Source organism: Lontra canadensis, unplaced genomic scaffold, assembly GCF_010015895.1.
Source record: "Lontra canadensis isolate GAN:19392208 unplaced genomic scaffold, GSC_riverotter_1.0 scaffold28, whole genome shotgun sequence".
Lineage (NCBI taxonomy): Eukaryota > Metazoa > Chordata > Mammalia > Carnivora > Mustelidae > Lontra > Lontra canadensis.
The window spans coordinates 9,414,033-9,440,621 of NW_022631022.1; the positions used below are offsets into that span (position 1 = coordinate 9,414,033).

Genomic DNA, 26,589 nt, shown 5'->3' on the forward strand with positions numbered 1-26,589 from the left:
CTCTGCGCAGCGGGGAGCCTGCTTCCCTTCCTCTCTCTGACTGCCTCTCTGCCTACTTGTGATCTCTGCCTGTCAAATAAATAAATAAAATCTTTAAAAAAATAAAAATAAATAAAAAGAATATGAGGAAAATACATTTATATACTGTACTTATTGAATAAAGTCCATGTATAAGCGGATCTGTGCAGTTCAAACCCACATTGTTCAAGAGTCAACTGTAATTCTTAATTCAAGACGATGACTGAATCTGTAACTGAGAGAAGATATTTCAACCTTGATGTATCTAATATTGTGATACGCTTTTTTTTTTTTTTAAGATTTTATTTTTAAGTAATTTCTATACCCAAGGTAGGGTGCAGACTTACAACCCAACCCCAAGATGAAGAGTCACTTGCTTTTAACAACAGGGCCAGCCAGGCACCCCATGAGGTCTTGAAGAAATAAGAAAACTCACTGTGCTTCCAGAGGAGTTGGAAGGTAAGTTTGAAATCAGGATGCATTTTCTACAGAATTTAACTATTTCTGTTTATGAAAAACTAAGAGTGAAATGTCCAGAGTCTGTTTAGCGTTCCAAATACCATTTTTAAAAGAGTTAGTTTTCTGCATGTCAAATTGTTACAATTCAAATGATAAAGCATGTTAGCAGCTAAAATAAAGTCACCAGAGTAAGAAAAATGTTTCAAATATCCGTTTATCACTTGCATATTAACAACAATAAAAATAAGGATTTTCTGACAAAAGAATTTTAGTTCTAAAGTATTTGGACAGCTATCACTGAAATTTTCATTTTGACATAAGATGCAGCAGGATATGGAAGACACCAAAAAAAGCACAAAAGTTAAAATATTAAAAATTATTATCTTCTGTACTTGGTTCATTACTAATCACATTTTCTCTAACTAATTGCAGTCACTTACTAAGCTCCTGCATTAACAATCCAGGTTTTTGCCACAAATATTTGTATTAAATAAGTTTTAAAGAAATAAGGCTTTATCTACATAAAAAAAAATCAGTAGCCATTATGAAACAGGTCAACAGGTAGTCATGCATCTAAATCTGATGTAATTTTAAAAAATAGAGAAATCTATCTGTTCTTCTTGTGTTTGGGGGAACATCAAGAGGACTCTATTGTACAGAATTCTCCCCATATATACTTCGTCCACCCTTGACAGGGACCCTGTCAAGGTCTTTTCCAGTGCAAAGTCCTACATCCATCACAGGCTACTTTAAGATAGGCTACTTGCTCCTTTCCCCACAGTAAGATGGTAGGCATGGGCCACCGTCATTCTTTCTGTCTCCCCCCTCTGCCCTTCTACAACTGTAGCCTAATGATCAAGTATTCTTTTTAAAAAATGTTATTTTACATCCATCTTAACCACAGTCCATCCTCCATCTCTAGACATGACTATGTTGAAGCATGTTGATATTGACAATTACTACAGTTACATTTACTAATACAAAGAAAAAGAAAGCAAGTAGCCATAACTGAATGAATATGAAAATTCTGCAAATGTCAACTTGAGTGAGATCACTAGTTTTGAATTCCAAGATGTCTAACAGAAACTGTTTTATAAAACTAATTATGAAACACAAAGACAATAGAAATATAAGTTATTTATTAATCAATCCACTTACAAAGCAGGTGGCTTAATGCAAGCTTATTGACATCTTCACATATGATCCATGGGAACATGTCTTCCACATACAGACAGTGACGTTACTGACTGATGCATTTGCAATCTGGGGCATATTAAGCATATTTAGACAAATAAAGTTAGGCTATCCTGTATATGAAAGTATGTTGATAATATGCATCCTGAAGTGGATTAAAACTTTCTCCAAAGGAGAAATGTTAGTACGTTAACTTAACTTTATATTCTATATTATGCAGTAAATCTTAACTATAGAAATTAAAAATTTTAAATCAGTGATCGACTCTTGGTAATGTATGAAGTGGGAGTCTAAAACCAGAGCAACAGTAGGTTGACAGTATAATTTGTGCCTCACAGTATCTGCAGATTTACTGTTTTCAAGTTTAAAGAGAAATAAAACAAGAGACATGTAGATTCAGCTGACTTTATTTATCTTTAAACTAATAAAATCCCTTAAAAGTGATCCTGGGACCTTGAGAAGTTCTATGAATGTAGAGATACCTGCTAATGACTGCAATTCTAAATCCTGACTGAATGTGTTTATTACAAAATCAGTGTTAAGCAGATATCCTTACTATACGTGCTTAGCAGAAGACGGAACAAAATTCTACATGTCTTCTTCAATTTCCCTAGAATTTTGTGAAATCTGCAAGTATGTACAATCCAGCTAATTGAATGAATATTTAGTGTTCATCAGAGCTGTTTCACAGCAGCAAAAACTGACTCAGGGAAATAAAGTTCTAAACGATGTAGGAAAAGAGAAATACAATCAGAACAGCAGTCTAAATGTAGGATATCGATATTCAACTCTATCTGTATTGTGCTGAAAGGAAAAGGATACGCCAAGAAAATGTCTATTGATCACTCTGGTGATGTGAATACCACCTGCATCTGACTGACTATGGTTTGTATTCTGTTCCCAGTATTAAGGATGGTATTTAACTCAGAACTCCATATTGTAAATATACAGCAGCCATTTTGTCCTAATTAAGGAATGTCTTAATACACAATATTATCATTTTCTAGAGGATCTTTATACATTAAACTAAAGTACATGATTGATTAAATTAAAGGTTAGTAATGGATAAAAAAATTCATAATTCTCAAGACCTGGTACTATGTAAAAAACAAAAAGACCACAAAATTCTACTTACTAAAGCAGCTAATCTTGCCTGCAAGTTTAGGGTCACAAGCCCGTAATATGTGCAAAGAAATGCAATACAAGGAACCATGCAAAAATACAGTAAAATGATACAGGAAAAATGTCAAATCTAGAAAAAAAAAAGCTTTTATAAATACATCAAACTCAACTGTATACATAAACTGTAGGTCTAGCATTAGTTGTACCATATAGCAGAGCCGCACTCTAAGTTCAAGGCTTCCAAATCTGCGCAGGTAAGTCACGCCATCTTTGGTTGACTGCAGTACCAGGAGGATGGGAATGAGAGGGAGGGCAAGAGTTCTGAAACATGGTGTCAACTTTCACTTGGCAGCTGGGCCTCAATGTCCACTCTGCATATGGGGCACTTCTTATTGGTAATCAACCACTGGTCGACACATACTTGGTGGAAAAGGTGCATACAAGGAAGGCGTCTATTACAGGCAAACAAAACAAAAAGCAAAAATTGCAAAAGTGAACTTCATGACAACTGCATGTGGCATTTACTTTTAAATGAATGATAACATGTAATAATTCACAGCAGTGTTTTGAAGTTACCAGGCATATTTCCCTTCTGTAAACAATAAAACAACCAAAAAACCCACATACCCAATCTCTCTAGCGAGTTACACCTATATTACATTACTACTCTGGGCAATATAATGTATAAATGACCACAATAATTAACTGTCAAAGCTATGGAACCAAATTACATAAAATCTTGGGAATTTTAAGAATGACAATTACGCTGGAAATTATTCCAGTTTGGCTTCTAGACCTGAGCTGCCAATGCAATGAGGCTGGCAATATGTTGCCTTTTACATAATACTGCAAATATATTTTTAATACTAAATCACTGCATTTATTCAGCATTTTAAAAAATGTATTTCATTTAATTCTCTCTCAAAAACATTAGCACGATGTTATAGTAAGTATCATATTAATTAAGGAATGTCTTAATAGACAATATTTTTTTTTATCTAGAGGATCTTTATACATTAAACTTGAGTACATGACTGATTAAAGGTTAACAGGGGCGCCTGCGTGGCTCAGTCGTTAAGCGTCTGCCTTTGGCTCGGATCATGATCCTGGGGTCCTGGATGGAGCCCCACATCAGTCTCCCTGATCAGCAGGGAGCCTGCTTCTCCCTCTCCCACTCCCCCTGCTTGTGTTCCCTCTGTCGCTGTGTCTCTCTCTGTGAAATAAATCTTTAAAAAAACAAAAAAGGTTAACAATATTGTTTTCAGTAATATTGTTATTCCATTTAAAGGAAGGTTAATCTGTTTTGGAATATATTTGTATTATCAAACTATGTTGTTATACAGTCAAATAAATGCAATGTTATAGGTCAGTTATATCTCAATAAAAAATTAATGGAAAAAATAAAAGTAGGTTAAAAGATGATTACTTCACTATGTTACCCTAGGCTATCAATTAGAAATTGGGAAATAATGCTTCCAGGAAATACAGGATAATATTAAATCTAAATGAACAGTGAGATAAAAGTTACCGATTTAAGTGTCCATTTCCACTTTCATCCAGTTAAAGAATTGTCATACATTTTCAGACTTACTAATATTTTGTAAAATTAGTAGCTAAAAAGAGGTGTTCTAATTACTGTGTGAGCAGGATTGTCAATGCTGTAAAAACAATTACCTTCCATATTTATAAAACTTTTTTGGAAATATAGTGTTCTAAAATAGCCTTAGGGGCTCCTGGGTGGCTCAGCTGGTTAAGCGTCTGCCTTCAGCTCCGGTCATCCCAGGGTACTGGGATCCAACAGTCTGTGTCGGGCTCCCTGCTCAGTGGGGAATCTACTTCTCTGTCTCCCTCTCTCCCTCATTTGTGTGCTCATGCTCTTGCTCTAAAATAAATAAAATCCTAAAATGTGTTTGAAATAGCCTTATATGTGGTATGGTAGCCAACTGTGCATAAATTTTTTTGTCTCTCAGCCAACTCAAGAAATATGAAAAAGTTATTCTTACATACTAGGGCAACAAATTCATCATGAGGTCTGTTATATATGTTATAGAACTTGTTCCATGTGAGATTATGTTACATTAGGAAAAAATAGAATAAAAATAAAACAATTTCTTAAGAGTTATAAAAAGAAAATGCCTGGGGCACCTGGGTGGCTCAGTAGGTTGAGCATCTGACTCTTGATTTCGGCTCAGGTCATGATCTCAGGCTTGGTAGGAATGAGTCCTATGTGGAGCCTGCTTGATAGTCTCTCTCTCCCTCTCCCTGTGCCCCCTCCCCTCACTCACTCACTCTCTTTCAAAAAGAAAAAAAAGAAAAAAGAAAATGCCTAAAATTAATAGTAGGTTAGCATAGTAACATTTCTAAATCACAAAGTTGCAAGAAGAGAAGAGTCCTATCAGCTGAGAGGAAATTTTAGGACAAAAGTAATTTCTCAAAGATGCTGTAAGACAAACTGCATGGAGCTAATGAGGATTGCCTTCTTTAAGCTTTGAAGAACACATTAATATAACCATCTTAGGCTCTAAAGAGGCCTCCACATTCTCCTTTCTGAAAGATTTATAGAAGACAATTTGATCACAAAATTTCCCTGGCCAAATCTTGGTGTGCCCCTAAAATGGGCAGTATATTTCCCATTATCAAACCCTCTGTTGGTAAGACAAAGATTCATCTTTCTATTCTTCTACTCCCTGTAAAAAGGCAATTCTACATGTCAAATATTGGTAACAGGGTATGCCAGGAATTTGGTTTCTAGTCTACTTTCAAAAAAAAAAAATCTCTTGTACAGTTTTGACAACAGATTTTAGATAATTAATGTCTAGTTACCTCACATCTTCACCTTCCTCTAAAATAGACAAACAGATAGTACATTTTTCCTCTGTGTCTTCCTCAGTCCCTTCTTCCCCATCTTGTTTGCAGTGCAGTTTCCTCTGTGAGAACCAATCAGTTGTTACCTTATTAGTAGAGATGACATTATTGAACAACTGAGTAAAGTCTGTGTTTATTTGAAAAACAAAAACAAAACAAAACCACACATTCACACCCACAACTTATTTCCCATGTAGCTCTCATGAATTCACAGATGAATTAAGTGACTATCACCAACTGTTTTAAGACCCTTAAATAGCATCAAAAGAAAAATCAAATGTAACAGAAATTCATTAGTTTTAATTCATTAGTTTCTATTATCTTTAGTCCAAAATTGGGATATACAATATAAACTCTATTTTGTCCCATCATGAATACAGCTACATGAACTTTATTCTACTAATGAGTATTTCAAATGATCCCAAATAAATTAATGCTAATTATAGTCTTTACCTTAGATAGTTGAAAGGACTTAAATTTAGTGGTAAAACCTCATTAATACAAAGAACAGTCATTTTCATACTTTAATATTCTCTGTGTAACAGAGGCCATTGTTGCTTGCTGAAAGAAACTTATTTAACATGTCTGCTCCTTAACTTCTAGATATACTACTACATAAGGAATTGAAGGTAGAATGTAAGAAATGTAGATAAATTAAATGTCCAAATAAATGGCTAGTTAATTTACGGTACTGCTATACGATAAAATTTTGTATATGCTATTAAAAAGAATACGGGCGACCTGTGAGTGCAGAAAGAGGAGGAAAAGAAAATGTGCAAAACTGTGTGCATATCATCCCTTTTGTGTTTCTTTTGAAAGGCAAAGAGAAAATCCATACATATGCACGTTATTGTAAATGCATAAAAATATCTGAAAGATTACCCAAGAATGCCCTCTGATTTTTCTGCTGAGAAGGAAGACGGGGGTCGAAAGGGTAAGAAGCTTTAAGTATTTTTTGGACCTTTAATTATTTAAAAAACAAAACAAACAAACAAAGAAAACTATGTATGTGTGGTTTTAGTAATAAATAATGTAGGTGGCAGACTCCACAATCTCAAAAAAGCTCTGTAATAGTAAATTTTATTCACTTAAGCAATAATATAGACATTTCATAGGATAAATTCTTACCTTTTTATATTTATGTGGATATGTACATCTTTCAATTGTCCCCTGGGATGCACCACGATTCACATTTCCTAATCTTTCTTCCAAATGAATCAGTTCCTGAAGGTAAAGAATTAGTGTCAAAAGCCAGGATGATTATTTCTTGAATAGCACATTAATACTGTAAAAGCAATAAAGTTCCATATTTATAAACCTGCAATGTAAATACAAAAGCCATATATGGTAAGGCAAATGTTTGTTCTTTTCTCAGCCAATGTAGTAGTATGGCAAAGTTATCCTTCCAGATTAGGACACCATATTACTACATGGTACTATAAAAGTCAGTTAGTACATATGCATGGAGAAGATGAAATCAATGAGTAAATCAGGGAAACAAATCAAAGGATAGCTGAAAGCCCCTCTGACTTCAACTTCCAAAATGACCTGAAGAAAACAAATCAAAACTTCAAATCATATTCAAATGATTTGTTCTTCCTGAAAATTCAAAAAAGATAGTTAGCTACAAACTTTAGGTTTCTTCTGTCCAGTAATGTTTCTTTAAAAATAAGCGTAGTCAAAAGCAGTTGAGATTTTCCCCCCACATTTAATGGTATAGTTCTTCATCTGATATTTGTATCGATCTAATAAATTTCTATATTCTTATGTATCAGATGTTTTCATGTACTCATTTTTAAATATTTGGAAAACTTTGATACTAAGACTAATACTGCTTATAAACTATTCTGTGATAACCCCCAGAAGCAGTATCAAAAATTCAGATATTGTGCTGCCTTCTGATCCCCAGCCAGTGCAGCAATCCTACTCAACTGTGGATACCCATAATACATACACTCTCTCTATATATTAAAGATACTGTGGCAAATATCTTCATTAATTGTATTACACACCTCGAAATTGCCCCTGAAAGGACCTCTGAATGATGTTCCATCCAGTCCTGATGAAATGTAACGAATATGAGGATAGCCTGCCATGTCAGGAACCTATTTTAATAGAAGACATAGGCTGAATCAAGTAAGAGTAGGCTTCAGTTTTAACACCCTAAATAATTGAGACACTCAATTCTCTCCATTCAGCTACTCACAAAATTCAACTTCAGTAAGTATACGTAACTCCAAGTAAGCACTCTACAAAAGGGTTAGGTTCCTCTTCAAATGTAATCTCATAGAATAACTATTAAAATACAAGCAGAAAAAAAAAAAAAAGAATAGCTGTTCCATGAGATAATAGGTTTATTCTACTTGATTTATTTTGCACAAAGAATCCTAAATAGAAAATACCCAAAGTTAATACTGATGCTCTTGGCAGTCTAAACAGAGGAACAGTAGAATTTTCGTAAGATTTTGTCACTTTCAGAGAAATGTATTAAATATTACAAAATAAAAATGCACAAAATTTTCCAACAAACTTATTTCCTTTCTCTGACTTCCTAATAGCCAAAGGTACTCTGGCTCTTTTTTTTGTTTCCTTCTGCTGGTGACAGTTTTAATAGCATTTTCTAGTTTTTTGTTAGACATACTTTTGTTTCGTTCTGTTGGTGAAAGTTTTAAGTGTTTTCTAATTTTTTGTTAGACATACTCAATCTTCATTATTCATGAATTTACCTGCTTGACAAAAATTATTTATAATTCCAAAATCAACACCTGTGCTCCGAATCACAGCAGCAAAAAAATCTGAGCTGCTTGACATGCAGAACAAGGCTCTGCCTTCCTACTTCAGCTCTTATACTATAAACAGGGGTCTTTTATTCTTTTTTGTGATCTATTTAAGTGCCATCTATTTAAGTTTCCATTTTTGTGCACTTTACTGGTGACTGTTTTTGAAATGGCCACCAAACGTAAGCGCTGGCGGCTAGTGTTCCTAAGTACAAGAAGGCTGTGATATGCCTTGTGGATAAAATGTGTGTAAATAAGCTTCATTCAGGCATGAGTTTCGTTGGCCATGAGTTCAACATTAATGACTCAATAACACGTATCAAATAAGGTGTCTTTAAACTGAAACAGACATCAAAACAAGGTTATGTACTGACTGGCTATTGTGACCAGATCAACCAGATCAACTCTGTATTTACCACAAGAATAATGGCTCTATATTTACTTAGTGTTTGCCCAACATTATAAAATGTAACTACCATACACAACAACAGTAGACTGTATTAGGAAAGGGAGATTCTGGGATAGAGCACCATTTTTCCATCATTATAAATAAATCTCCAACATTATTTATTAGTCAGCGTCCACTGAATCGCAACATACTTCTAACAAGTTTATAGCTTTAAAAGACAATTTGTATGTAGAAAAGAATTTAAAATAAGCAATAACTTTTCACCTTCAAATAGCCTATTTTTCAAATGTCTACAACTTTCCTTGCAATCAAAATTAACACTACCAAGCTCTCAGCAGATAACCTAACCTCCTACACATCTCTAAGGAAAATAAGAAATAAGAAAGGAACTCCTGCTCCCTCAAATTATTTAAACCTGCACTTGTCCTGTAACTCTCCCTAAGTCTCCTTTGTTCCCGAATCCCGGTTTCTTGGGAGGGCAGCTGTACTGCTTATTGCTAAGTAACCCCTATCCCTAAGACCTACAAATGTCAACTTAGTTGGAGTTCCGTGTGCTTCTGCTGTGTGACAGCCCTTTCATGCTATAACCACTGCAGAGTACCATTCTCAATTCCAAAGCCTAAGTCTCAGGTATAAGAAAGCATCCTGGAAACCATTCCTATAAGCTCTTTACCCCCACAGGATGAAAAAACTTCCTTACTCTGTACCACCTTTTATAACTAGTAGATATTATGAATAGTAAACTCCATATATTTTTGCCGAACTTGTTCTTTAGAACTCAAATTGGTATCAACAAGATCTGAATCTGTTCAAATCAGAGAGTCAGTACGGTCCTGCAGGTCAAAAAATAAAGGACGAACGCATCAGAACAGGCCGATTAGTAGGTAGGACAAAATAAAGCATGTTCTAGTGACAATAGGTCAGGACTGTCATCTTGGTACAAAAGAAAAAACTATCATGTTTTTATTAAGAATACATTTCACAATGCAAATACAAATACAGACTTTAAGGTATCTTTTTATACCATAATTTCAATCTAATAATTCGTAAATTCCATTAGAACACCCATAATGACAAATAATATTTAAAAATTTTCCAATCAAATATTTAATTTGGAAAAGGAAAAATACTTTTAGAAGAAGACTAGGTCAGAATTTTGAAATTTTTCTATTTTACCATTAAAGGAAGAGCTCCCAATTGTAAGTGATGAAGTCGTGGTGGTGCATGGTAATGGGCCAAGTGAGGATGCAGTGCTCCAGGCGTGTAAGTAGCTGCAGTCACTCCAGCTTCAATTCCCAGTTCCCTGACAAAGTATAAGAACACTACCTTTTAGCCATACTTTTTTTTTTTTTTTAAGATTTTATTTATTTATTTGACAGAGAGAGATCACAAGTAGGTGGAGAGGCAGGAAGAGAGAAAGGAGGAAACAGGCTCCCTGCTGAGCAGAGAGCCCGATGTGGGGCTTGATCCCAGGACTCTGGGATCATGACCCAAGCTGAAGGCAGAGGCTTTTACCCACTGAGTCACCCAGGCGCCCCCCTTTTAGCCATCCTTAAAGTGTCCTTATTATCAACAGAAATGGGGGAATATATTTACATTTTTAAAAGTAATACAAATACAAAGTTGCTTAATTGACACAGTTGAGAAAAAGATAATTAAGCCCCCAAGATTTAATTAATAATTTCAAATTCATTTCAGCAATTCAAAAACTCAAAAACTCATTTCTGTGACCATGAGAAGCAAAGCATTCGTACTCTAGTTTCACACTCTATAATGGAAGGAAACATGACGAATGATCCTTAAGGTTCCTGCTAATCTAAAAGTCTGATTCTACTTGAGGACCATACAAAATAGTTTCATTTTCTGGTTTATATGAATGTTATAGATGCTTCCAGTTGGACAGTGTCTGTGAGTTGTTGGCATCAAGATAATTAGAAGAATAAACACTTCTATACCTTACAAAGTAAAGGTAAACAAAGTTTTAGAAAGAGTAAAATTGGTAAATGCCACATTTTCATATACTTATTCTCATTTTTGTTTTGCCTCAAGTGTCATTGTGGATCAAGGTCTCATCTCTGCCTATGGACAATGGATTCAGAAAGAAAAATTAATGCAAATCTGCTTCCACTTCTCTCAAAAAGACCACATGCCTCAGACGCAGGTTTGATTTCCCTTGTCATTAAACAGGGGTTAGGAGTGGTAAAGAAGATCTGAGTACAAAGGTGGGGAAGTAGATAAGGAAATTGTGAAATATCCGTTTAGGGAGTTAACTCTGATGGCATATATCCCTAAAAAACAACAAAAAAGCTCTACTCCTGTTTGACATAGCTCTCTGCCCCAGAACTCAAATTCCTCTTTTCACTACAGGTTTCTAAAACTTGCCCAGAGACAGTGCCTCACAGATAAGCTGGAATTCAGTTTTGCCACATCACCCTTCTGCATGGCATCCCACTATAAAGCGTCTGTTCTGACATTTCTACCACAGGCTGCTGAGCAGAACTCTGAAATAAACAAGATACTGACCAAGCAGATCTCTCTGGAGCCTGTCGAGGATGGGAAGACATAGTCTGAGGCACATGAATATGATGCCCATGACCATAGTTTGGGTGCATCCTATGTGGATGGGGTGGGGGCCGTTCATGTGCCCGCCTGGAAACACAGAACACAAAAAGACCACTGGAAATAATTGAATAATTGGTTATTTCTTAATGTAGAAAAAATAATCTAGTATCATAAAAACAGATATAAATAATAAAATTACTTCTGTAAGAACATAAAATTATATAATGATTAATAAAGAAATCAAGACACCGTAACACTACAATTCTCAGTGCTTATTACAATACCTCCAATTCAAATATCACCCAAGGAAAAAGGCAATTTTAACATTATCTTGTACACCTTCTTTACAGCAGGTATTTTAAACAGAATAAGGGAAAATCAATGGGAAGAAAACTTTTAAAAACACCCCAGCAAATGCTGTAGGCACAAAGAAGTTATCTTACATAAACATATAAGGGAAGAAAATGGAAACTATTTTATTTTGCTTTGCTTCTACATTGTAATGACATTCATCCATTGTAATGGCTAAAACTTATTTTAAGAGAGAAAACTTTGAAGCTTGTGCATGCAAATACATGTCAATACATCTGGGAAACTGATGTAAGTTCCATTCACACTCTTTATTCTGCATCCCAGATTATTGTATTTTCTCTTTTTAGTCTAAAGTCAGCCAAATTTATAAATATAGTCATCAAGGTCTAAACAAATAGCACTTAAAAAACAAAACCATTCCAGAGATTCATTTTTATTATCTAATCTCTTATTTTCTATCTGTTTCTAATCCACTTACAGATTTGGCATGTTTAAGCTAAATGATTTAAAGATTTTCTAGGCACTGGCAGGTAAGAATTTTAAATTGCCAACTTTCTCTTTTTTTTTAAGATTTCATTTATTTATTTGACAGAGAGAGACACAGCGAGAGAGGGAATACAAGCAGGGGGAGTGGGAGAGGGAGAAGCAGGCTTCCTGAGGAGCACAGGGCTCGATCCCAGGACCCCAGGATCACGACCTGAGCCGAAGGCAGACACTTAACTACTGAGCCACCCAGGGGCCCCTAAACTGCCAACTTTCTATATAAGGAGTTACTATATCAGAATGCCAGTAATAGCTAGAGATTCTGGAAATTACCTTACATAAGTAAATGAAGAAGTTACCCATGTGCTAGATCATTAATTAGAGAGTTTTGCAAATACATTCTGGAAAGGGCTAAATAATAAATATTATTGGCTCTTTAGGCTGTACAGTCTCAACTACAACTACTCAATTTAGTCTTCGTGGTGTGAAAGAAGACACAGACAATACATAAATGAACAGGTGTAGCTGTTTACCTATAAAACTCTACTTACAAAAATACACAAGCAGAATTAGACCAACAGAATTTGCTACCATGAATTAGAAAATCATATCCTGAATTTTCAGGAAGTTCAATTACAGTCTTTTCATAAGGTTTGGAGAATATTTTAATATTTAAGTTTATAAAATAAACTAAGTGAAGAAGACTGTTTTTTCAATGTCTGTTGTTGAAAATTCTACAGTACTCTTCTTCCCTCTGGCTGGTAACATGTATTAAATCTTAGCCAACTTTGTATGTTGTTCCTCAGGTCACCAATTTTAACATGAGTCTCTATAATGGGATGCTGAAGAAACTGACGAACAAGAGACTGGTTTACAAAAATAAATGACCCTGGGCCATTTCCTGAAAATGGTTTGATTTCTTTAACTAACCTGGTATCAACTTGTTTTGTGAGCACCTACAACTCAGGACAAGACAAAGGAAGATTCTAGTTAGTAAAGAATTCCCTAGGATTTAGTACAGTTACATCACTTCTAAAGATTTTTAATTTTAAAAACCAACAGAAATAGAAGGAAAAGGAACACAGAGTGATCTTTTAAAAAAACAAGAAACCTACGTTGGATGCTGCATCATCCTCCTCCTTTGAACTTCCATCCTCTGCATCACTTCATGAGGATGCAGCCTCTGCGCTGGAGGTGCCGTGGCTGGAATATGGTGTGAAATTGGCTGGTGTGTGGGAGGAAGATGCTGAGGGATTGGTGCGGCCGTACTGGCTAAATGAGTTGGGGGTGGGGGTGCCACGGGGTGAGAAGTTGCATGAGAAGATATCTGAGAATGGAAAGCATGTACAGGATGAGGAATAACATAATCCACTTGAGGTGGAGGCTGAGTCGGAGGAGGAGGGTTTCCATGAGAATGGGGACAGGCAGAGGCTTGATGATGAAGTGGTCTTGTCAAAGAAGCATCTGTTAAAAAAAAAAAATACAGGCACCACACAGTTGAGCATATATTGTCTTTTATAAACATTTACATAATACACATTTGACTTTTATCAATACTTTAATTAAGGCTTGAGTCTGCTCAATTCTGCTTTGCAACCTGCTTTCTTCTTTGAATGATCTTAGGTATCCTCTCAGGTCAGTATATATAGTTTTACTTCATTCACAGCTTCACAGCATTCTATTATATAGAAATGTATCAAAATTTATTAGAGAAATCACCACTGACAAAAATGGGAAATAACCCAAACGCTGCACTAAACACCTGTGTGTATGATACCTCTTATGCTCTGTCATACATATATGCACATGAGTGCGTGCAAACATGCATTACTCATGGACGGCTTCTGCGGCATAAATCCCTGTAAAGAATTCTTAGTCTGAGAAAATCATTTAAATTCAGATACCAGCTTGACAAAGTACCTGTCCCAAAAGGTTACCATAATTAATGCTTCCGTGAACAGTATACAAGAGTGCCTGATTACCTCTACCCTCTAACTAAATTCATTAAATGCCAATCTGAGAAATATCTTGTATTTATTAACGACTTATATTTCTTCCCAGAATTACCTATTCATATTCTTAGGCTATTGTTCACCTTTGTCTCATTGGTTCATAAGTATTCTTTGTATACATGGAAGGTTTGTCATAATAAGGTATAAACATTTTTCCGAATTGTTTTTTGTTAATTTTATTTTACAATATGCAAGTTTCCTGCTTTTGTGAAGTCAAATGTAGATGTTACACCTTTATAAATACATAAATCTTGCTTTCCTTTATGATTACTGGTCATAGAGCACTACAGAGAAGACAGGAACTTTTTGGTTCCTCTGGGCAGCGCTGCAAAGATCCTCCTATAATGCTGCTCTTCTTGCTCCCTGCCCCCTGCCTTTTCTCCTGTGCTACATTAAAAAGATGAAGGGGCATATTTGCCAAGAATCTGTAATGGAAACCAGCCTTAGTAAAGATGGTTTCCCCTACTTCATTCTTTATGTTTCGAAGTGGCTGTTGAAAAGTCCCTCTGAGGAATACACGTCTCTCTGACTCTAGGAGACATGCATCTGTTTAAGGTTTAAAAATATGTTTGTCTCCTTGGATGTTCAATCTCAATTTCACTGCATTTGGAAGACCTTCTTGGAATGAGATATGGAGGTATGGCCATTCTCTAGTTTCATGAAAGAAGAGTTCCCTTCCATTTTAATCACTTCTGATTCAGCCGGGGTGAAAGTTAGGTCATGAGGAACTCATTCAGCCATATTTTCGAAGGCCACCTTGCTAGCATGTATTTAAAGGAAGCTTTCATTAAGTTCAATATAAACTCTGAGAAAAAATTTTAAGTGATTTTTCTGAATGTCATGTTTTCAAATCCAGACTTTACTCCAAGAAAACCCAGTACTTGGTCATAAAAAAAGAAGTCACTACATTGTTAACTGTCTTTCCTCAAATTCAGAGTATTTTTTCCAGTTTCAATTCAAAGTTTTCTATTTCTATAATCATTATATAAGAAATAATACTGACAAATATTACAAGATTTGAAAGTTTAGTTTCAGAACGAATCAATTTATTTAAGTTTAACTCTTCAGCAATCATTTTTTCAGCTTTATTGAGGTATAATTAACAAATACAATTATATATATTTGAAGTGTACAAGATGATGATTTGACATACATATACTTTGTGAAATGATTACCACAATCAGTTCATTAACACATCCATCACCTCACACAGTTACCACTTTGTAGGTGTGTGGTGAAAAGTTCAGCCACTCTTATAGGTCACTGTATATTCTAAACAAAACAGGCTGCTTACCACTGTAGAAAGGTGACATTCTCCATTCCCACAGGCCATCTCCCTTCCTTGTCTATTTTATGTGTTCTTGCCAGTTAAAAAAAAAAGTTCTTGATATTGCTTCCTTAAAGTTCAACATGTCACTTGACCTAGCAATCTCACTCCTAACAAGTTACCAAAGAGTAGACTAAAAAACTACAATGTAACCATCAACAGAGAACTGGTTTAATATACAATAGAATATTATGAGGGTATTAAGAACAGCAACCTAGATTTTTATGGCTAATATGGGAAAAAAAATCTAAGATGTACTGTTAAAATTTTTTTAAAAAGAAAAAAACTCAGAGAGAGGCAAATAATATGCTTGTTATAATCCCACTGTTTTAAAAGGAGAGACAGATATACTTTTATGGGTACAAAGAAAACTTCTGGAAGGTTTTAAAAACTACAGTTGCTACCTTCAAGGTATTAAGACTAGTGGGATGTGAGGGAAGGGCTTTTAATTTCTCATTTAATGTCATTCTGCAGTTTGAATTTCTTACAATGTACACAAGTTAATAATAAAAGTAAAATGAGTTTAAATCTAAAACACTTCTTTATTAGGGCATTTAAAAAGAAATGCACTCACTTATAAATTGCTTCACTGTATTATTGGAGGGGGGGCGAAAACCACACATTTTAAGTTCCTAATAAAAGACAATCAACTAAAGATAAATATCAACAGGTATCACAAAACAGCCTGTACAGCAGAATTTGCCTATTGGTCAATGCTTTGCAAAAACTGTTCCAAAAATCTGTTTTCTAACCTATGCTTTATATCTTAAGTTGTATTACTAAAAAGGTAAATGATATTATCTCCAGGTTTCACTGTACACATTCTGGGCTGACTCCAGCATATCTGCAAGACCTAGACTTTTTAAATTCTAGGAATAAAAGAAGAAATCTAATGAGATATATAACTGAAAATTATCCCTTGCATGTAATCAGAGCAAAAGCAAATGTCCTTGCCAACCTCCTAGTGTACTCCTGGTATGAATTTTCAGTGTTTTTTTCATCAAAGTATTAATTAAGTTTCCATACGATTATTAGCTTATAATGTAACAAAGTAGTAAACATGTGTTACATAGCCTAAGAGCACTTTTCACTCATAATACTCATAGATCTCACAGATTTCAATGTCTTCAGAAAAACCATGTCTGACTTTATTTAACTGCCTGCACCAAACAAATAGAGAACTATCTTTTTGCATTTGGCCAAGCTGTCTGCATATGCCTCATGACTTTTTCTCATATGCCTCAGCTGACCTTCAGAATTCTTGGTCAAAATTTACTTTCTTGTGCCTAAGAACAACTACTAAACTTTCAAATTGTCTGTTACTCCTAAAGGATAAATCTCAATCCCTTAAGGTTTCCTTTTATAGGAATCTAAGGTGCCATTCAATGTAGTCATTTCACGTATTAAAATATAAATGTTAAAATGTAAAAGAGACAAAATATAATACTTTTTATTTACCTGACTTTTTTAAACAACATCTGTCTTTTTTACCTTAGAAGACTGTTTTGGGAATGTGGGGTGAAGAGAGGACAAAATGGAAAAAATACACCCCACTCTCAGGCCAAGGAAATACTAAAAATTTATGAATTAGGATTATTGAAAGGTTATTTCATGAAGGAATGTACAATGCTTCATTTATATGCCTCTAAGTTCTCTGCCTATTAAATTTATACTTACAAGGAGGTGGCATATAATGTCGACATGATGACAGTGAGGCTTGTGGAGGGGGCTGGGGCTGTGGCTGCGCCACCATGCTTGATCCATAACCATCTATTGATAATGGCTGACTCGGGGCAGCAGCAGCAGCCTGATGGCCAAAGATTGCAGCTCGGGAAGAAGAAACAGGGCAGCAGGGGTCAAATGCAGATGCTCCGTGAAAACCACCATTTCCATGACTTCTGATACCATTGTTGCTCAGGTCTACTGGCAATGCCTGCTGTATAAAGAGGAACTATAAATCTTTCTAAAGTCTGGTCAAAACACCGTTCCATGTTATAGTATAAAAGTACTCCAAGTGCAATCTAGAAAAATAGAATCTCTAAATTAAAATTTCAAAATGGTAAAACTTTTAGTATGAAGACCTATTCAGCACCAAAAAAATATTGTGTGTGTCTTGGAATGTAAAAAATTGTAGTGATTATATATTTAAAATCTATAATCAGTTTTGAAAAGTCAAGCATAAGATCATGCTACAAGATGAACAAAAGTTAATGTATATATTATTTCAAAGTCTATTTCTCTCTCATTATAGATCTTAGAGAGAAAAACTTTAAAATCATAGTTCCATATTCTTCTTACCCCCAAATTTTGATTATTAATTTAGGACTGACTACTTTGGAAAACATATAATCACACCACTGAAAAGATGAAGGATTCTAGGTAAAAACCTATCTGTCCTGTTTCTACATTGTATATAGCAAGCATTCAACTGAAACTCTAATAATACAGACATTACCCAAGATAACAAAGGGTATGTGATTATTCAAGATGAAGCATGAGCTAGCTTTCCCTCAGAACCTTTTCATTTACCAAAAAAATTAGAAATACGATTTTAGGGAGGGTCCATTTACTAAGTTGGAAAATAAACCAAAGAGTCTAGATTCCATGTTAGTCGTCAGTAATTAAGTTTATTCCCCAAATGCATTTTGAAAAGTCCTAAGTAAAACATTTCACTTCATCACAATCTACTCTAGGGCAGGTTACAAAACAGAACTGCTGCTTTGTATTCTGAAGTGATTTAAAATACAAGTCTTTGCTTAATGTTCAGTATAGCTCTAATTTTTTAAATGTGATTAAATAATAATTAAAAAATAAAATAATAATTTGATGTTATTTATGAATTTATATACAAGAATTGTTCAATACTAGAAGCTGAAGATGAAAAAAGCTAGGGAAATGCATTATTAGAGGCCCAGGTCACCAAGCAGCCTTTACAGAAACCACTGTGGTCTCTGTACCTCCACTGGACTCCAAGCTTGAGGGTAACAGAAACAAAAGGAACTCTGAATGCTAAAAGGGAAGGGGGATGATGGCGCAGGAGAAGCCGTGGGAAGGTGAAAAAGAAGATCTCCTTTCTTTTTCTAGATCACCTATCTGCAATCAATTAAGCAAATGTCTGGCCTCTCAGAGTCTACAAACAACAATGTATGTCCCTCAATTTGGGTAATAAGGTTTAAGAACAATATTCTAAGACTGTGAATTTGTATCCCCTTCTTATTTTCCTATTTAGGCTAAGACTTGGCAAATGGACTGGATTATCAACATACTATGAAGATGAGCACATTTCCTATCTTGTTCTCCAGTCAGTGATTAAGAACACTCGCAGAGGGTGAGTAAAGTAGGGTGTGTGTCCTCCTAGAAGAAACTGAGGCTAAAGTTAAAATAAAGAATAAAGAGAAAATCTAAGAAAGAGAAGCGCCTTCACAATTCCAATGGTTCACTCAATTCATCCGCTAAAAGGAAAAGAGAGGGTAAGCAAGATCGGTGTAAGAAACGACAAGTATTGGGCGCCTGGGTGGCTCAGTGGGTTAAGCCCCTGCCTTCGGCTCAGGTCATGATCTCAGGGTCCTGGGATCGAGCCCCACGTCGGGCTCTGCTCGGCAGGGAGCCTGCTTCCCCCTCTCTCTCTCTGCCTGCCTCTCTGCCTACTTGTGATCTCTCTGTCAAATAAATAAATAAAATCTTTATAAAAAAAAAAAAGAAAAAGAAATGGCAAGTATTACTTTACAAAGATCCTAAGTAATGCATAAGGCTAACTAAACTATTCTCTCAAAAGAGAAAGTTACATCCAAAGGAGCAGTAAGGGCTACAGAGCATCAAGTGACTACTGTGCCTTCTCTGTTATCAGGACTAATCCTCCCCAACCCTTTTCTGCCTACCTACAACCTGACACTAATCCTAACACATCAACACAATCACAAATCCTCAGATCAGTTTGCTTCTCCCACTCCTCAATTTCCTGCTATGCCCACACAGGTCTCAAGTGGAGACTATATGACATTATCTCATGAACATGTGGCTGATTTCAGAGTCCTCCAATGTCTGTATGAGTCTCAAACTGTTTATATTGTTAAAACTTTACTCTCTGCTCTCTTTCAAACCCAGTATCACCACTGACTGATCTTGTTGATTTTCCTCAAGTTTTGTGTACAGTCCAAATACATCTACTTAGAGATAAGTGAATAGGTTACATTTATTTTATGTGAACAAAACGGTAAGAGAGGGAGCCTGGGTGGCTCAGTTGGTTGGGCGACTGCCTTCAGCTCAGGTCATGATCCTGGAGTCCCGGAATCAAGTCCCGCATCAGGCTCCCTGCTCCTCGGGTTATCTGCTCCTCCCTCTGACCCTCCCCGCTACTCGTGCTCTCTCTCTCTCAAATAAATGAATAAAATCTTAAAAAAAAAAAAGTAAGAGATTCTACCTATAATTAACTCACTTAGGTTAAAAGAAAATGTTGCATACACACATGATCTCTCAAACCAACTGTATTACTTTATTAGTTCAACAAGAATATTCTGTAAACAAAAAGCCCACATTTTGGTAGCTCTTGAATGAATGTGGGAAAAGTCAGCAGATTCACTTCTTCACCTTTTTCCTACAATACTTCAAAATCCTCCCTCTTTCAGCTCATCTTTCTTTTTTTTTTTTTTTTTGTCAGCTCATATTTCTAGTCAAAGAAAATTTTGCTTTGAAGCAGGGCCTTTCATTCAGTCCACTAAAAAGTTTTTTCTTGATGCTTCCTCATTCCCAAGAGGCAGAACAGATTTAGACGATCAGTAGATGTTAATACTCAGAACCGTTAGGAGAACCAAAACACAGCAAAATCTATTTAATCATATTTCTTACTAAACCCTTTCAAATTTACTCTTGAAAACAGCAGCCTGTCTTTTAAGACAAAAGCAGCCTGTCTTTTGTGTTTTGTTTCTTAATTATTTTTAGATCCAGGAGAGATAACCGTCAAAATTTAAGAAGATGAAGCAAGTACTTTAAGAAAGGTCAGGGATACAGAAAAACAGTTGATCTGAATTTTCTTTCTGACTACTTTCTGGTGTATCAGTTACAGTTTGACCTTAAAATTACATTTTATTTTTCAAAGTATGTACTTACCTAGGTTATATCACAATTTTAGAGATGACATAGCAAAAGTTAAAATAGCATGTAATACATGACCTTCATTTACTCCACATGATCACCAATACTAATTTATTTGACATTTCAAGCACCCATCAATAATATCAATTAAATTACTTAATTACAATTTTGTTACTGATACTTCAATTCCTAATGAACTAAAAACCTCATCAGCTCCTGAGAAACTACATCACTGGTTTGCATCCAAACAGGCAGTTTATTTCTAGATGAGTGGAGATATAGGCAGCTCCAGAGTAAAAGGAAGAGGGTAAAAAACTAGGAAAATTTCCCAATTTCCCATGAATCAGGTTGGCACTGCAATTTCAACACCATGAAGTAAGATTTCAAAGATAAGATTCACCTGCATTTAACTAAAAACACCAAAAACCATTTCAGAATAAAAAACACTACCACTTCTAATTTTCTACATTCCAGGCCTTCTCAGTTAGTTGTAATAACTCAGACCATCAGAAAATCCTAGAGAATTAAAAAAAAAAAAAAAAAGAAAAAGAAAGACTACTAAATTGGGCCACTTTTGCAAGGGCAACAAGAACAATTTATTTACTATAAAAAATTCAACATTAGGGTTGTTTTTTCTTTTTCCTCCTGAAACAAGCACAGTTTTTGAATATTAAGAAAAAGAAAAAAGACAACCTCATAAAATTCCACATACCTGGTCGTGATAGCTGGTACCAGAACTGCTGTTGGCTCCACAAGGTGCTTGTACTTGTGGAGGTCTTTCCACAGGGCAGGTAGGATCACTAAAGGAGGGAGAAACTGGGACAGGTGGGTGGGGAGTATGATGGTGGTGGTGATGATGTTGAAAATGATGGCCATGCTGCTGAAAGCAACTTGTGTGTGGATGTCCTAATGCATGGTGATTCTGTGATGACCCTCCACATGGCGAGTGCTGCGGACAGCAGGAAGGTAATCTTGGCATTGCAGGAGGGCCAGTTTCTGTTACAGCACTAGATGAAGTTCTCCTTGAGTCATCTTGAAACAAACAAAAATGCATACAACATCAAATGATCAAATATCACCGTGTGAAAAATAGACACTGTGTATAAATAGGTAAATAATTAATTGTGCAGTAAATTCAAATCTCTGTAAATAAGAATGTGATAGCACCACATTCTTACTACATCGGCCCCTCACATAATTTTAGATAGTGATCTTCACTGGGATTTCTCTGAAAGCCTAAATTCCTCAGGTGACTCATATTTATCATGATGGTGGTTTTTTTTGTAGATTTTTAAGTTTTATTTATTTAAGTAATCTCTACACACAACACAGGGCTTGAACTCATGACCTGAGATCAAGAGTCACATGCTCTTCCAAGTGAGCCACCAGGCGCCCCTACCATGACCTTTAAATGGCCCTGTCGGTTGGAACGAGCAATTCTTGATCTCAGGGTTGAGTCTGAGCCCCATGTTGAGTATAGAGATTACTTAAAAATACAATCTTAAAAAAATATTTTATGTTTACGTAAAATATAAAAATTAGAACAGTGGAGGAGTGCCTAGGTAGTTCAGTCAGATAAGCATCTGTCTTTAGCTCAGGTCATGATCCCAGGGTTCTGGGACTGAGCCCCATATTGAGTTCCCTGCTCAGCAGGGAGTCAGCTTGTCCCTCTCCCTCTGACCCACCCCGTGCTCATGCCTGCTCTCTCTCTCACAAATAAGTAAAAACTTAAAAAAAAAAGGAAGAGTGAAGGGCCCAGAGGCCTGTCCTTTCCCCTTCCCCACTTCTGCACCTAATACCTGAGCCATCTCCTCAGAACGCTTAGGATTCTAGAGCACCACTATTCCAGCCCTATTTCAAGAGTAACCAAGACCAGGGATACCCCGCTCCTTTTTGGATCACAGAACCTAGCCAATCTCTTCTGGGCCAATACACTGATTAGAAATATTTTAGTTACTCACAAATAAATACAAAAATCCAACCCAAATTGGCTAAAATAATAAAAGGAATTTACAGGCTCACATAAATGAATCTGGGTGCGGTGCTTCAGGCTCTGGTTGATAGGTCTGATTGCAGCAAACTTCCCTGTAATTTCCCTCAGTCTGCCCTCCCATACATGTTCTATCCTGCCTTTCCTCATTCTCCTCAGGGCGAGGTCTGTGATCTAAACCCTGTTAGGCAGTATTTCCATTCTAAATTTCTATATGTTGTTTTTTTCCCCCCAAGCTCCTAGTCTGTCTTATTTGGACAAATTTCTTGTATTCTTTTGTAAAGGTTCTTAACCTTGGAAATAGAATTCAGGAATCTGTGAACTTGGACGGAAAAAAATTACTAATTTTTACTAATTTCCAACTGCCTCCTGGAGTTAATACTACCTTCTTAGCATCAGTTGAAAAGTTAAATATTATAAGTAACTTGTAACAACAACAACAAAAAAGTTGACAAAGTGTTTACTTTTATTTTTTTTAAGCTCCCTTTTTTTTTTTTTAAAGATTTTATTTATTTATTTGACAGAGATCATAAGTAGGCAGAGAGGCAGGCAGAGAGGGAGAAGTGGGCTCCCTGCTGAGCAGAGAGCCTGATGCGGGGCTCGATCCCAGGACCCTGAGATCATGACCTGAGCCGAAGGCAGAGGCTTAACCCACTGAGCCACCCAGGCGCCCCTCCCTCTCTTTTTTTAAGATTGATTTATTTATTTGAGTAGGGATGGGCAGAGGGAGAGGGAAGGAGAAAGAGAGAGAATCTTCTGGAGACTCCTCACTGAGCATGGAGCCTGACATGGGGTTCAATCTCACAACCCTGAGATCATGACCTCAGCAAAATCAAGAGGTGGACACTTAACAGACTGAGCCACCCAGACACCGCAAAGTGTTTACCTTCAAAACATAAATTATAGCAGAGTCAAAGTCAGTTCTATAATTATGTCACTTTCATTCATTTGCATTCCAATTTTCTTAAATAACCTGGACAAAGTTACAACTAGCTTATCAGGAACAGACTATGATCAACAGCCTATCTTTGCTATGCTGATTCAAACAGTAATTATTTTCCATATGCTGTAATATTTGTAGCAATAACTGTTATAGTAGCATTACTTCTGGCAACATTTTCAGGGTTTTATCTCAACTTCCAGGACAAAGTGTTGCATAAATGAGTATCATTTATTGTGTTACTTCAAAAAAATGACCAAAAACCTCTGGAACACTAAATCAATTCAGTGGGTAGACTAAATGGCCTTCATAGTTCCTTCTAGCTTAGATGCTTTAATTTTACAAATCCAACTATTTGAGGATTATGTGCAACTCTAAAATGTAGGATAGGGGGCGCCTAAGTGGCTCAGTCAGTTAAGCATCTGCCTTTGGCTCAGGTCATGATCCCTGAGTCCTGAGATCCAGTTCCACATCAGGCTCCCTGCTCAGCAGGGAGTCTGCTTTTCCTTCTCCCTCTGTCCTTCCCCAGCCCTTATGCGTGCTCTCTTTTTAAAAAATAAAATAAAATAAAATGTAGGAGAGGAGTGTGTAATCAGAGCAAAAGATCTTGGACTAAGAAGGCTGTGAATGAAGGGAAAGACATGATACTTCTTTGTTCAGAAAGAACTTGCCCTCTTTGTCTTCAAATATTTCTAATACAAAACTGAGAGTGAGAGAAGAGAACACATTACTATATTTACAGCTGAACACATATTTAAAAGGTCGTATCACTAACAATATGGCCTCAAAAAGACAACTGACCTTAGAGTTCTACTTCGTAAGGTACAGTTTAATCTGTCCTCTCTAATCCTAGAGTGCAGAACCTCTTTGTTGCGTAAACAGACTAGCAACCCAAAGTAAAGGCAAGTAAAGGCAACGGACTCTCCTCTTGTTCTAGAGTTAGTGACCAAGGAAAACTGCCATCAATTAGAAGTGAAATACAAAGATCTGATCAAGCAAATAAAACACTTCCTTTTTATTAGAATGAGCCCAGAGTGTCCACTAAAAATGAGACAATAACAAACCTGCACCAGAAAAACTAATTCCACGGCCCAGTGACATAAAACTGATTGAAGTACTTTCACTGCAATTCTGGCAGGATTACTGAGAAGTATTCACAAATCTATTCACTCATTCGGCAAGTCTTACACATAATAATGGCAAGGTAAAGGATCTACAAAAGGCACTAGAAAATACAATGGTGAAAACAAAAGTCCTGGCCTTTTTCTCTTTTTTTTTTTTTTTTTAAAGTAGGCTCTGTGCTGAGCCTGGAGCTCAATGGGGGAATTGAACTCACTACCCCAAGATCAAGACCCGAGCTAAGATCAAGAGTCAAATGCTTAACAGACTAAGCCCCCCAGGCACCCCAAAAGTCATAGCCTTTAAAATAACTTATGATGTTGTCTGCCTCTGTTGTTTTATCTCTGGCAACCAGAAATAGAACTGCACAATGTAGGTGGTTCAATAAGCCCTTACTAAATATAAATTCACCTTGCAAGGGAAAACAGACATGCATGGAGCTAAGTACTAAGAAGAGGAAAACTTGACCTTTAGTCCTCAAGGAGCTCATCATCAAGTACAGAAACAATTTAGGATATATTAAGATTTAAGATATGTTGATTCCAACATTAGAACAGAAGCACTGGGTTCGACACAGGGCAATGTTGTGTCCCAAAGGACATTTGGCAACACCTGGGGATAACTTTGGTTGTCACACCTGGAGGAGAAGCAGCACTACTGGTAATGCTGCTAAATATCCTACAACACACAGGGTAGCCCCCCAAACGAAGAACTGTGTAGCACAAAGACAACAGTGTCAGGACTGAGAAATAAAGGAAGAGTACAGGCATAAAGGAAAAGTATAGCTCCAAGCCAGACTTCCTAGGTTTGAATACTTGCTCCATTATCATATAACCATGGGCAAGTTACTTCACCTATAAAATAAGAAGAGTAATAGAATCTGCCTCCTAAGTTATTACAAAAATCAGAGTTAATATAAATCATGGACCAATATTATAAGCTCAAAAGATGTTATCTATTATTATCCCCCAGAATGTTAGTTCTATTAGGGCAGAAAATTTATGTTTTCTTCCCAATGCCTACAACAGTACCTGATAAAAACTCAATAAAAACTGGAATAAATGAATATATAAGGTATCATGCACGGTTAAAGCAATAAGCACACAGAAAATTCAGATAGATGATGAGTTGCTTGGCACATGTTGAGTCTGAGGTGACTGCAGAATGGTCCAGAGATATCCAACAGCCAGCTGGATATGAAAATTTAAAACAAAGAGAGGGCTCTGGAAACAAAAACGAAGGTCACTGGCATATTGGTGGTAGCTGAAAACACACACAGTTATGAGATGGGCCAGTGAGAAAGGTTAAGAACAGAGGCCTAGGAGAAAACAGAGATGACAAGATTACTGCCAAACTTTTAATATATTTATTTTGACAGGAGTCAGAAGCAAGTTAAAGGAATAATTTAAGGTATAGAAGATCCATTTAAGTGTACAAGACTTAACACAAATGTACATACGCGCACTAAGGGAACGAACAAGCAAAGATACTGAGAAGATAATTGTTAAAGCAAAGTCAAGGAGACAAGAAGGGACAAGAGGTAGATCATGAATAAAGGGACTGGAAAGGGGGTACCTGGGTGTCTCAGTGGGTTAAAGCATCTGCCTTCAGCTCAGGTCATGATCCCGGGGTCCTGGGATCCAGCCCCGCATCAGGCTCTCTGCTCGACGGGGAGCCTGCTTCCCTTCCTCTCTCTCTGCCTGCCTCTCTGCCTACTTGTGATCTCTGTCTGTCAAATAAATAAATAAAATCTTAAAAAAGTGGGGGGGGGGGCGGAAAGAAAAGAAAGGAGTTAAAAGACCAAGAGTCAGGAGAGAAGGATAGGTATAAAGTATTCATGGAAGGGTTAGAAGTTATGAGTGCTTGAGAGCCTTCATTTACTTTTTATTTACTTTTCCCTGGGGGAATC

General features: G+C 36.3%; 1 protein-coding gene across 8 annotated transcripts in view; it reads right to left on the bottom strand.

Annotated features, from left to right (window-relative positions):
- Window positions 1-1,594: 1,594 nt before the first annotated feature.
- The window catches only part of RNF111 (ring finger protein 111), an 89,345-nt gene continuing 64,350 nt past the window's right edge, over window positions 1,595-26,589 (bottom strand). For 2 of the 8 annotated variants that reach the window (XM_032864835.1, XM_032864836.1), the window contains exons 6-14: window positions 21,344-21,663; window positions 17,218-17,476; window positions 13,317-13,665; window positions 11,368-11,520; window positions 10,021-10,147; window positions 7,671-7,763; window positions 6,787-6,882; window positions 5,617-5,744; window positions 1,595-3,245 (exon numbers count right to left, since the gene is read on the bottom strand). In XM_032864835.1, the coding sequence (XP_032720726.1) occupies window positions 3,128-3,245; window positions 5,617-5,744; window positions 6,787-6,882; window positions 7,671-7,763; window positions 10,021-10,147; window positions 11,368-11,520; window positions 13,317-13,665; window positions 17,218-17,476; window positions 21,344-21,663 (1,643 nt within the window). In that variant the 3' untranslated portion in view covers window positions 1,595-3,127. The remainder of the gene's footprint in view (window positions 3,246-5,616; window positions 5,745-6,786; window positions 6,883-7,670; window positions 7,764-10,020; window positions 10,148-11,367; window positions 11,521-13,316; window positions 13,666-17,217; window positions 17,477-21,343; window positions 21,664-26,589) is intronic. The other 6 variants (XM_032864834.1, XM_032864832.1, XM_032864829.1 and 3 more) reach the window with 6 other exon arrangements.